The sequence below is a fragment of the Poecilia reticulata genome, linkage group LG16, assembly GCF_000633615.1.
Source record: "Poecilia reticulata strain Guanapo linkage group LG16, Guppy_female_1.0+MT, whole genome shotgun sequence".
In the NCBI taxonomy this organism is placed as follows: Eukaryota; Metazoa; Chordata; class Actinopteri; order Cyprinodontiformes; family Poeciliidae; genus Poecilia; species Poecilia reticulata.
This window is the reverse complement of record NC_024346.1, coordinates 107,164-120,162: the sequence shown is the minus strand read 5'-3', so window position 1 is coordinate 120,162 and position 12,999 is coordinate 107,164. Positions and strand designations below refer to the sequence as shown.

The 12,999-nt window shown below is 45.8% G+C and overlaps 1 protein-coding gene and 1 long non-coding RNA gene across 4 annotated transcripts in view; one reads left to right on the top strand and one right to left on the bottom strand.

Annotated features, from left to right (window-relative positions):
- LOC108167013 (uncharacterized) overlaps positions 1 to 3,668 on the bottom strand; it is a 24,947-nt gene extending 21,279 nt beyond the window's left edge. The window contains exon 1 of the long non-coding RNA XR_001777406.1: positions 3,501 to 3,668. This is a non-coding gene — a long non-coding RNA (uncharacterized LOC108167013). The remainder of the gene's footprint in view (positions 1 to 3,500) is intronic.
- LOC103477507 (collagen alpha-6(VI) chain-like) overlaps positions 1 to 12,999 on the top strand; it is a 38,055-nt gene that overhangs the window by 16,721 nt on the left and 8,335 nt on the right. For 2 of the 3 annotated variants that reach the window (XM_017309376.1, XM_017309378.1), the window contains exons 10-20: positions 304 to 641; positions 1,185 to 1,263; positions 1,679 to 1,821; positions 3,936 to 4,028; positions 8,001 to 8,054; positions 8,160 to 8,231; positions 10,243 to 10,269; positions 10,373 to 10,417; positions 11,132 to 11,185; positions 11,298 to 11,360; positions 12,067 to 12,132. In XM_017309376.1, the coding sequence (XP_017164865.1) occupies positions 304 to 641; positions 1,185 to 1,263; positions 1,679 to 1,821; positions 3,936 to 4,028; positions 8,001 to 8,054; positions 8,160 to 8,231; positions 10,243 to 10,269; positions 10,373 to 10,417; positions 11,132 to 11,185; positions 11,298 to 11,360; positions 12,067 to 12,132 (1,034 nt within the window). Of the gene's footprint in view, positions 1 to 52; positions 218 to 303; positions 642 to 1,184; positions 1,264 to 1,678; positions 1,822 to 3,935; positions 4,029 to 8,000; positions 8,055 to 8,159; positions 8,232 to 10,242; positions 10,270 to 10,372; positions 10,418 to 11,131; positions 11,186 to 11,297; positions 11,361 to 12,066; positions 12,133 to 12,999 lie in introns of all 3 variants that reach the window. The other variant, XM_017309377.1, reaches the window with a different exon arrangement.

The window sequence follows — 12,999 nt, the reverse complement described above, 5'->3', positions numbered from 1 at the left end:
GCCAATGAACTCAGAGCACTTGGCATTGATATATTTGCTGTAGCAATTGGAGATGTTTATCGAACCCAGCTCCTTAAGATCACTGGTGACCCACGAAAAATTATTACTGTTGGTGACATAAACAACCTGCCAAACTTCAAGACGAAGGTGGTTGATGCCATCTGTAAGGAGAAGGAGAAGCCTGTTCCCCCTACTGTTCCCTCTCGTCCTCCCTCCGGTAAGTTGATAAAATGTGTTTCTGTCCCATCAGATGAATCTGTGTTTACGTGGTGGAACTCAAGCTGCCTCCTTTTCTTCCTTTAGTTGAAAACTGCACCATCGACATCGCCGTAGGGTTTGATATTTCTGAAGGTACTGTCAATGTGCCGCTTTTCAGACTTGTTAGGCCCCTCCAGGAAATCGTCCATTACGTAGCTAAGGTGAACGACCTGTGTTGCTCGGCTTCTGTCCCCACCCGGATCTCCTTCAGCATCATAGATGTAGATGGCAGCTCCTTGTTCGACAGAAACTTTGAGGCTTTCAAGGAGGATGTTCTGAGGAGCGTCATGTACTTTTCATGGTCCAGGGCCACTTCCTTCAACACTGCCATGCTGAAATATTTCAGGGCCAAGTTTGAGTCCAAATCCAAAGCAAAAGTCAAGGTGAGGTTATGTCTTCATGTGGTTGGTTCCTCTTAAATCTGAGGTTGAGTTCAATCAGCTGCATCATATCTTGAGGACACTATTGCAGTTATGGCTGTTAGCAATAAAAATAGAGGATGTGATCTGTTCTAAAGGTACACAGTTCCATCTTAGAACAGAATTGCTTTTTCTTCAAATTTGCAATTATGTAATCAGATTTTCAGCAGACCGTCTCTGACTCCCCCACAGCAAACATAGCAAAACCTGGACATACTGTTAGTCGGTCCATGTTTCTGTATTAATATCCTTTTTATTGCTCTAATTTCATATTTTATTTTCTGAGAAACTGTTGGATTTGTTTTAAGCTGAAAACCAGAATCATCAAACCAAACAGAAATAACTAGTGAAATATTTCACTCTGGGATGGATCCATTTCTATCGTTTGAATTTAATTATTGAACTAAAGATCAGTTCCAATGACATTTCATTTATCTGTATTGTTCATCCAGGTTTCAGAGCTCTTAACACCTTAGCTAATCTAATGTGATGGACATTTTCCATCAGGTGCTGCTGATTTTCTCTGATGGACTTGATGAACACGTGGCGACACTGAAGCAGGAATCTGAGCGGCTAAGAGCCTCTGGTAACACCACCGCATATTTTCAGTTTCATTTGAACTTCAGCTGCAGATTTCTGTCGCTTTTCTCCGTCTTCTTAAATTTGGGTGATAGTTATAATAGGTAATATATATAATCAATCATATTAATATTAAAATGATGAAGAATTGAAAGACATGTAATTTAATCAATTGTAGATAAAGAAGAGCCGCTGAGCTGCTTATGATCTGGAGCATTTTCCACAGATTACGGTAGTCTGGATCTTTCTACTGACATTTTGGGAAATCATCAGATATTAAAAAACAACCTTAGATTGTTATATCATCACCTTATTTAACAGAAGGTGGAGCTCCATCTGATTGACTCACTGACACCGCAAAGTAAGGAACAATCGTGATTTAAAGTATCAGTCCTGAAGCCTTAGGTGTTTGTCTTTTGCAGGAGTCAGCGCCCTGTTCGCCGTGGCCTTGAAGGACGCGGCTGCCCCGCAGCTCCAGATGGTCGAGTTTGGACGGGGATACTACTACCAGGCTCCTCTGAGTATCAGAGACCTGAGCATCAGCAGCACCATCCTGCAACAGATGGTGAGTTTAGAAAAAGTCGCTTTAAACCATTTTAAAGGTTTTGTGAATGAGAACGCACCCAGACGCCTAGTCACTGGAGGTGCCAATCTTTTGCTAAACTGGACAAAGGAACAGTTAGCTCCAATAGACCGGACCCCTGTGGTCCAACTTATTAAGGTTGGCAGCTTAATGAGGGCACCGGGGAAGGATTACCCTGTTGTGGATCAGTTTGGCAGGTGGAATATGTACGGAAGGAGCTGGTCATTTTCTCCCCAAAGATGATGGTTTAAAAAACATAAAGATGGACTACATGACTGCATTGGACCATCTCCATGTCTGCAGCTAAGCTACTTAGTATTGGTCAGTATCTGTAATGGCAGAGTCATGGAGCCGAGGAATGAAGGTTGGTCCAGTCCAGCTTATAAACGACTGCAGCTCAAACTGCTGATATAGATCCTGGTTGTGATAGAAAGATTTGCGAATACATGACCTCTTTTTCGCCTCATGGGGTTGCGGACCTGTCCGGGGCCCCTCCGCTAACTATGGACACTGTTAGGATGGTCCTTAGCGACTGGATTAAGTAGGAGACTTGATCCTACTTAATCCAGTGCAGTGTAAACACCCACTGGGTGTTTATTCACCAACGTTTAACTAACAACCCTGCTTCACCCACCAAGAAACAGGGTAAAACAAAATACATACACACAAACATTTGACAAAAATAAGCAAATCTTCAGAATAATACTATTAATTTTAAGCACCTCTAAAAAGACATTTCTATAAATATAAATCTAACATTGAACTTCTAAAGTGCATAGCTCTATTGCTCTCCCTTCCATCTGCTTTGGTCTCTTCTGGAACCTTTGAAAGGTGCTCAGGGCCCCGGGGAAACTTTTACCCTGAACACCCTGCAGAGGAAGAGGCAGAGCAGAGGACGTGGCTTTGTGTATAAGCCACATATACACAAAGTCTTCAAACATTTCAGTGCATTTCAGTCACAATAATGTGTCTGTTATCCACTTGTTTGTTTTATTTTAACAGGACACCATCTGTTCCAGCTGAGATGACACTGCATAAAAACCAAACAATAAAATACTTCAATTTGTTTGTACCTGTTTCATTTATCATTCAATACACATTTTAAGTGTTTTTCAGCCAAGTAATGAAGACCTTCATTACAGACAGTAAACACCGTAACTGATCCATGTTGATAAATTATATTTTCCTTGCTTTCACTTGGATGGTCGGGTGAGTGTGTGTCTGAGGAAAACATGATTCTAGGAACAGAGCGACTGAGATTGTTCTCTCTATTTGTTTTTGCCAGCTTATTCCTGGCTTCTTGTTCAAGTCAAACTAATGTGTCTGTGATCGTAACACACCTGGTTGGAGCTCAGAGACGGCGGTATTTACAAAAGTTGGAAATAACTATCGTAGAAACCGACCCATCCCTCCTTTCTCCTGATGTGTTGATTAAATTGCCGATTTGGCCTGAATTCACAGCATGAGACGTTTCCCCTTACACTGGAGCAGATTCAAAAACGGATGAGATGCTACGGGGTTTTTCCACACATGCTAGGCTACATGACGGTGCGGCATTGTCTCCATGGTTACTACCTCGGTACCTTCTCCATAATACAATATTTGATTGCATCTTTCTAATCATACTCACTTATAAAGTATATGAACATTAGTCTTCTTACCTTGTAAAGGCTGACAGTCATTATGATTGACGGCTGCTATCCATCGCCGCTGCATCTTCCCTCATTAAATAAAATAAAACAAGCAGCCTGCCCCGTCCTGTGAGCATTTTAAAGTGAAATCAACTAAATAAAAGCGACGTCAGGTGACCAGCTGTCTGGTTTTCACAAGCTTCACATGATCACATGGGTTGTTTTGACGTCCATCGTGGCGGAGTGAGCGACGTTCTGAAGAGCCTGACGTCACATGCAAAGAATCATTATGTCTTATTAATCGCCCAAAGATGCTGTTAGTTGGCATTACTACCGTAAAAACTAACATGTCTTTACAACATTAAACCRGAAACTGTTTTGCACAGGATGGGATTGAGATAAATTTTTTGCTGGACTGCTGTTGCTGAATTTTGATTTTTGTTTATTCCTTGTGACTTCTTGCAGAGCTCAGTAGCGGATCGGGTTTGCTGCAACGTTTCGTGTAAATGTTCAGGACCTCCAGGCCCTCATGGTCCTCCTGGGCAATCTGGAACAAAGGTGAGAGAAAAATTTTTCTCTATTTCCAGAACTACAGCAATGTTTCGACTGTATGTTCACTGTAAGGTCCAACATTTCTGCAACTTTTCAGGCTCACTGAGTCGGCCTTATTCCTCATCTTACCTGTGTTTTGGACTGTTGTCTCAGCAGTAACTTTGTCAGGTAACTTCAAGTAAGTAGGGAAAAGCTGATGCAAAACTTTGTGGTAGCTCAGGTGATAGCTTTGTCTAGGAGAGAGGCAGGGTTAAACAGTGAAACACTGGGTCAGCCCCAACAGCAGCACTTTCACCAGCAAAATCAATCCAAACACATGCTATACATAAACCATCCATTCATCCATCCATTTTCTTCTGCTTCCTCCGGGGTCGGGTCGCGGGGGCAGCAGCTTCAGAAGGGAGACCCAGACTTCCCTCCCCAGCCACTTCTTCCAGCTCCTCCAGGAACCCCAAGACGTTCCCAGGCCATAGAGAGACATCGTCCCTCCAGCGTGTCCTGGGTCTCCCCTCCTCCCGGTGGGACCTGAACTCCTCACCAGGGAGGCGTCCAGGAGGCATCCTGACCAGATGCCCGAGCCTCAACTGGCTCCTCTCGACATGGAGGAGCAGCGGCTCTACTCTGAGTCCCTCCCGGATGACCGAGCTTCTCTCTCTAAGGGAGAGCCCAGCCACCCTGCGGAGGAGGAAACCCATTTCGGCCGCTTGTACCCGTGATCTCGTTCTTTCGGTCATGACCCAAAGCTCATGACCATAGATGAGGGTGGGAACGTAGATCGACCGGTAAATCGAGAGCTTCACTTTTTGACTCAGCTCTCTCTTCACCGCGACGGACCGGTACAGACCCGCTTCACAGCAGACGCTGCCCCAATCCGCCTGTCGATCTCCCGCTCCCTTCTTCCCTCATTCGTGAACAAGATCCCCAGATACTTAAACTCCTCCACTTGAGGCAGGACGACCCCCCTGACCCGGAGAAGGCACTCTACCCTTTTCCGGCTCAAGACCATGGCCTCGGATTTGGAGGCACTGAGCCTCATCCCGGCTGCGAACCGCTCCAGTGAGAGCTGCAGATCACGTTCCGATGAAGCCAACAGGACCACATCATCCGCAAAAAGCAGAGATGCGATCCTAAGGCCACCAAAACGGATCCCCTCAACACCTCGGCTGCGCCTAGAAATTCTGTCCATAAAAGTAATGAACAGAATAGGTGACAAAGGGCAGCCTTGGCGGAGTCCAACTCTCACCGGAAACGAGCCCGACTTACTGCCGGCAATGCGGACCAGACTCTGACACCGGTCATACAGGGACCTGACAGCCCGTATCAAAGGGCCCGGTACCCCATACTCCCGGAGTACCCTCCACAGGGCCCCCCGAGGGACACGGTCGAACGCCTTCTCCAAGTCCACAAAACACATGTAGACTGGTTGGGCGAACTCCCAGAACCCTCCAGGACCTGCTGAGGGTGTAGAGCTGGTCCAGTGTTCCACGACCAGGACAAAAACCACACTGCTCTTCCTGAATCCGAGGTTCGACTATCCGACGGACCCTCCTCTCCAGGACCCCTGAATTGACCTTACCAGGGAGGCTTAAGAGTGTGACCCCCCTGTAATTGGAGCACACCCTCCGGTCCCCCTTTTTAAACAGGGGGACCACCACCCCAGTCTGCCAGTCCAGGGGAACTGCCCCCGATGTCCATGCGATATTGCAGAGTCGCGTGAGCCAACACAACCCTACAACATCCAGAGCCTTAAGGAACTCCGGGCGGATCTCATCCACCCCCGGAGCCCTGCCACCGAGGAGCTTTTTGACCACCTCGGCAACCTCGTGCCCAGAGACTGGAGAGCCCAACCCAGAGTCCCCAGAGTCCCCCACTAACGGGTTCGAGGGTTGCCGCCTCGACAGGCACCAACAACCTTGCGGCCGCAGCTCCGATAGGCCGCCTCGGCAATGGAGGTACGGAACATGGTCCACTCAGATTCAATGTCCCCCACCTCCCCCGGAACGTGTTCGAAGTTCTGCCGGAGATGAGAGTTGAAGCTCCGTCTCACAGGGGACTCCGCCAGACGTTCCCAGCAGACCCTCACTACACGTTTGGGCCTGCCAGGTCTGAYCRGCTTCCTCCCCCACCACCRGAGCCAACTCRYCACCAGGTAGTGGTCAGTGGACAGCTCCGCACCTCTCTTCACCCGAGTGTCCAAGACATACGGCCGCARATCCGATGARACGATGACAAARTCRATCATCGAACTGCGKCCTAGKGYGTCCTGGTGCCAAGTGCACATATGGACGCCCTTATGCCTGAACATGGTGTTCGTGATGGACAATCCATGACGAGCACAGAAGTCCAACAACAGAACACCGCTTGGGTTCAGATCGGGGGGGCCGTTCCTCCCAACCACACCTCTCCAGGTCTCACTGTCATTGCCCACGTGAGCGTTGAAGTCCCCCAGTAGAACAAGGGAGTCCCCAGGAGGGGCACTCTCCAGTACCCCCTCTAAGGACTCCAAGAATGGTGGGTAATCTTCTTGGAGTCCTTAGACTCCAAGAAGATTTGTCTGGTCAAGATTTGTCTGGTCCCTCACTTAGGACCTGTCTGCCTTGAGTGACCCTACCAGGGGCATAAAGCCCCAGACAGCATAGCTCCTAGGATCATTGGGACACTTAAACTCCTTCACCACGATAAGGTGGCAACCCAAGTCCAGGGTTGCCACCTTGGACTTGGATATTTCCAAAACGTTGGTGTTGGAAATATCCAAAACCAGCGTTTTGGATATTTCATATCCACGTAATGTGGAAAGGCTCATGTAAATGACAGAAACAATATTTTCTACCACAACGACACCCAATTCCAGCAACTAGATGAAAAAACATACATGGATGCTAAACACAGAAAACCAGAGAAGCACAAAGCAATAAGTGTTCAAGAAGTTACCTTTCAAGTTTAAAGCTCAAACTGCTCTTTCCAACAGTATCAGTGATCTGCATGCAAAACTCGCTGAACCAGCAGCTGGCGAAGAGGAAAGACGAAGCTCATTTCATGAAGCCCAAAACATAAAGAGTCCTACCTTTCCTGTTTTAGGGTTTTATTCCAGGTTGCAGAAAATATTTTCACTCGGCTCCTGTAATCTATGGATTACATTTTACATTTTAAAGACCAACATAAAAAAATACTACAATTATTAAATACAAAATAACACATTCAGGAAGAAGAAACACGTTTTCAATATCAAACTTTCCATAAAATAATACTAAGGTAATGTGTCAGAACAGGGTCATGTAATTACAACATGTCCTGTTTTCTGTGTCTTATTGATCTACAAACAACACAAAAGGCTCAGCGGACAGAAAATGACACAACAAAGCTGGTATAAAAACAAGAGGTCTCACTTCAACATAAACTGTACTGTGTCTAATATTTTTTGGTTAAAATGTGTTTGTTCTTTCTTCATCAAAGTTACTTTATTGGATAGAGTATCCAGAAATTGTACTCAAGTAAGAGTAGAAATAGTTTATAATAATATTACTCAACGCACAGAGCAGGAAAACTGAGTCTAGTTACAACTCACCTCTGAACACCGAAAACAACATCAGTAATCTTTTTAACAAGCTTAATGTGATACATTATATATGACTTAGTTATTATCTAGATCCACCAACATGACTTATTTAATTGGAAGAAACTGTGAAAAGGTTTTTTACCTTTTGCTGGCTGGTCGCTGACCCACAGGTGTAAGCCGCTGGTAGCGCGCGCGTACGCTCACGGTGCGTTTAAAGATGGCTCAGGAAAACACGTTACAGCATCTTAACAGCGGTTTGGGGAACCGGGAGCCCAGATACAGAGCGAACGGCAAACGTTAMGCCTGTCTGACTCCACCCACTGGCACTGCGAGGAACCTGCAGCTGAGTTTCAGCGCTTCAGGTGTTCCCACCATCAAAACCTGCAGTTTCTGCCTCTGAGCTGCTCTGTGCTTCTCAACAGGGCTCGCCTGGTCCGAAGGGCCACGGCGGCTATCCTGGAGACGAAGGCTCTCATGTAAGTACGGATCTGCTCTGACACTATGCTGCTTTCAAAGACTGCTGTTTGTTTGGTCTAAATGAACTGTTCAGTTTGACGGCTCACCCGGTCTGGCTGCTGCAGGGCAGACGAGGGCCTCCGGGGCTGACGGGGCCCCAGGGCATCCAGGGATGTCCGGGAACCAGAGGACCGAAGGTACGGCGGGAAAAAACTGTAGGAAACTCTCTGCTGATTTAGGGTTTAGCTACTAAAGTATTCACACCCTTTCTCACATTACCAGGACTTTATGTGACACTAAATTAGAAATCTGACATTAATCTCTCAGTTGGTTCTGATAGTGAAAAAAAATCTAGATCGGTTATCAATGTGTCCGATTAATCAGGGCAGATCTAGTCAGCCTAGTTCTACGCTCTGTGTTGCGATCAAGTGTTTTATTTATTTATGTTAAAACATTGTACAGCATTTGATACAGCACCAGGGTCCCACTGCACTTTTTTGTTCCGTCACAGGTAAAATAGTACCTGTTATAATTTGACAGGTACTATTTTCAAATTCTAATCATATCAACATCGACCATTTAGCTTTAGTTAATATTCACCTAGCTGAACTGTGAATCCAGATCCCATCAAACATAATGAACACATCTAACTTTTCCTCCATAGTGACACAAACCCAATAACTTATAACTGAAACAAAAACTTAAATAATGTATAAACCAAACACTGAAGCTAGATTTTAGTTTAAATAAATGAGTTAAAAGAAAAATACCATTTTTAGCATTGAGATGCCATTTAGGCTCGGTAGCGTCGCTGATTAACTCTTTTTAGCACAACTTGAACATGAAGGACTCTCCCAGCGTCCAATCAGATCGTTGGGTTTTTGAAACAGAGGTTTACGTCTTTGTCGTCCATTGCTGTTGTTCACAGGCGTTGCTGAGGGTCAGACTTACAGGCGTACCAGGAACAATGGGAGTGTTGCATGTAACAAACAAGAAGTGATTAATTGGGTCACAATCTGTGGAATTAAAGTCTCAGGCTTAGTTGGAAGTTTTATGGATTTTCAGACGTAAGCTTTTTAAAACGTGAACTGTGTTAACACAGCCTTCCTCTCTGTGGTGTGTGCACTGCATGAAGGACCCAGCACTGTACAACTTTAAATGTGGTTGGAATAAATTACTTTGGTTTGTGAAAACTGAAACTGAGGCTGCCAACAAAGAGCTGGAGCCAAAAACAAGCAGCTTGTTCTCACTGCAGCTGAAACCATCTCTTCCCACAAACCCTTCAGAGTTTTGGATTCTATCAGGGACGGCTGTAGCACTAATTTATTATAATCTACTATTTTTACAGATTATAGTGATATGAGCTGTTCTGGGAAAGATAAATGAGCCATTTTCTCCTATTGACGTGAAATTAGACAATCGTAAAACTTGGCTTGACATCAGTAGATTAGCACTAGATGTTAAATTAACTAAGAAGAAATTTAAAAGAAATTGCTGAGGAAACGACATTAAGTCTAGAAGTTTATTTATAAGGATTTAGGTCAAATTTACCATCCACTTATACTTTCCTATATATCCTAAGAATTAGTTTTTGGATCTGTTTAAATATATATACAGCAGTTACGTTTTTGTCATGTTTTTGTATTGTTGCTAACAAATTATTTGATGACTGGAATAATCAAAACAATCAATGCTAGCGCAGCTGCTAGCTACATCGCACTAGCATGCTAACACGCTAGCAGCAGTTAGCATCGCACACGGCATCGTTCTGAAGCAGCTGAAATCATAAATATGAAGGGATTTACCTTTCATATGCTTCTTAAGGTCCGTTTCTGGCTCATGGCTCAGCATTAACAGTTTTATTATACAGATCTACTTCTTATTGTCCCACTTCTGCTCCGATGGATGTCCGCCATTTTATTTACACGTTGTAAAAATGTAAAGGTCTGTTTTAGTCTGCTTAAAAACTAGTTTGCAAAAACAAACTCTCATTTCAAAGACCAGATTTATCATATCCAGTTGAAACTGCGCTGCATCTGTATTTCAGAGTTAACCTACTGACACAGGAATGTATTAATTTAAACAGTTTTCTGGTGTGTGGAGATGTGAGTTAAACGTTTAGCTCTGTGCAGCTGCTCCCAGTTTCCTGTTTATTCATTGCACTTTGAGCGAACGTTGTTCTCATGGATGTTTTGTTTCCTTTGGCAGGGATCTCACAGCTTCTCTGGAGACAGGGCGAGTCACTGAGCTCTGCTGGAATGAGTGTTTATGATAACAATTCATTGAATGCATGTAAAGTGTAGGATTTGGGGATTTGCTGACTGTTTCTGTGCTGCAGGGTGAAGATGGAGAAGATGGACTGAGTGGGGTGGATGGAGAACAGGTAGGAATTTATGTTTCTCCATAAATTCAAACTTTGCTTGTTTATTCATGCATAAATTAACTTATTTTACTAATTAAAGTCGTGTAGAGATACACAGGGATATATTTCATGGTTTTATTCATGTTAATTTGGTGATTAAATCTCACTTCTAACACAAATCCATAATTTAGTTTCTTATGCATTCAGGATATGACATCAGACCAATGAATAAATGAGACCTTTATGCCACTGACACCTTCTGTTGGCCGTTCACAGAGTGCTGCATCCAAGCATGATAATGGAAGGTTTAGTGGAAGAAAAACTCAGCAAATGCCATTTATGCCACCGCTGAGTAGCAGTAACACACTAGTGTGTCACTAGTGTGTTACTAGAGACACACTAGTGACAGGAAGCTGGGGGCGGGATCTTGGTGCGTGACGTCACGCTGCAGCTTCACTTCAGAGACAGATCAGGATAACCTATCAGCTAAATGTCAGACGTAGCATCTGCTTCGTGTCCTTAAACAATGAGTGTCAGGATAGCGACTAGCATGGCTCTGTAGTTGTTCTGTTTGGAAACCACAGTGTACTGAAGGCGGCGCTGTGAGGGAGATGATTTCAGACGTTATCTGTCAGTCCTGAACTCCTGCAGAGCCAGAAACTGTAGATGTGAAGCTGCAGCAGCAAGATGGAGGTCTTACCGCCGTAAACTCAGCTTTCTTCTTCTTCTTCTTAGGGAACGGAGGGGGTTGATGGGATGAAAGGACAGAAAGGAGATCCTGGGAGTCAGGTAAAAACCCATGATTCTCCAACCGCAGCTGTACAGTCTGACATTTCAGGCCTCAGACTCTGAGAAGCCTTTTGTTGATTATGGGCTCTACAGACTAACCTGTCCTCCTCAGGGAATCCCAGGGATCAGAGGCGAGGAAGGACTGAAAGGAGACCGAGGCCTGAGAGGAGATCCGGTAAGTGGTTTCTTCTGCTGGAGCTGAATATGAAGCCTCATTCCCACTCCGCCTCCTGGAGCCAGCGTGTCGCTGTTATCAGCCCGGATCAGCAGCGGCCCAGTTGATCCGGCGCCACAACAAGCAGCTCCGAGTCCAGCAGTCAGTCAGAAAATGTTTGGCCTGGAGCCAAAACTAAACACCATGAGCTTCACTGCACCAACCCGGGAACCCGTACAGAACCCATCCAGAACCCGGGAACCCGCCCAGAACCCGGGAACCCGCCCAGAACCCGTCCAGAACCCGGGAACCCGCCCAGAACCCGGGAACCCATCCAGAACCCGGGAACCCGTTACACAAGCTCAAATTCCCTCTGAAAATCTGTAAAACATGCTAAAATAAACTTTCCTTGTTGCTTCCTGCTAGAAATATATATTATCTGGCCTTGAATGTTCAGGAAGGTAATTAAAGGGCCGGCGCACGGTTCATAAACACAGCAGGAGGCCAGGCAGCGGGACGCTCTCCTTCTGGCAGCTCGTACTTCATCCAGGCTGAAGCGGCTCAGATGTGTAAATCCTCTCAGGACAAATGTAAATGTTTGGACTCTAAAGGAGGTTTAAGCCTGAATTAGTCTGAAAACTGACTCTTTACATCAACAAAACCTGAATCTGACGGAGCCAGAGGCTTCAGAGCGGACGCTTCCTCACCGAACATCTTTATTCAACAGGGCGAGCCGGGGCGCGACAACCTGACACCAGGACCCGGAGGAGAACCTGGCAACCAGGGCGACCCGGTAAGAAACGTCTCATCATCAGCCCAACATGCAGGTCAAAGGTTCAGTGGAAGGATGACCTCTGAAAGCTTCTGCTGACAGCCAGAGATGCCCTGTGGTGAGAGGAATCTGTGAATCCTGCAGGTCGGTCCCGTTTGGTCTGAATGCGTGTTTTAAGGGTTGCCATGGTTTCAGAGTCGGGCTGTAGACGCTGCAGCCAGAGACAGTGGGGCTTGGCTCTCCATCTGGAGTCTGGCTGCAGAAACCCGGAGCAGCCAGTTACTGTGACTCAGGCTAAAGATATTCTGCTGCTGTGAAACTGGGACAGGCTGGAGCAATGAGGACCGTCTGGTTCAGGGAGCTCGTTACAGGAATAATTCAGGCAAACTGGACTCAGACAGGCCTCAGTGGGACTGGATCCCGTTAAACAACACGGAGTCTGTTCTGCCATGAAATCACAGGAAAAAACTGAACAAATACAGATCCGACGATCATCAGCTGATCCAAATCTGGGACAGTGGTTCTGACCGGACGCCTGTTCAGGAGACGTTCAATCAAATATCGACTAATTTCTCATTGTTTTACTGAAACCTGAATAAAAATTAATCAGTTGGCGGCTGTGATTGGCGGCGCCTGTTGCCGTGGCAACATCCAGCGCAGTGAAAACAGCCTGTGATTGGCGGCGCCTGTTGCCGTGGCAACATTCAGCGCAGTGAAAACAGCCTGTGATTGGCGGCGCCTGTTGCCGTGGCAACATTCAGCGCAGTGAAAACAGCCTCTGATTGGCGGCGCCTGTTGCCGTGGCAACATTCACCATAGTGAAAACAGCCTGTGAATGGCGGCGCCTGTTGCCGTGGCAACATTCACCATAGTGAAAACAGCCTGTGA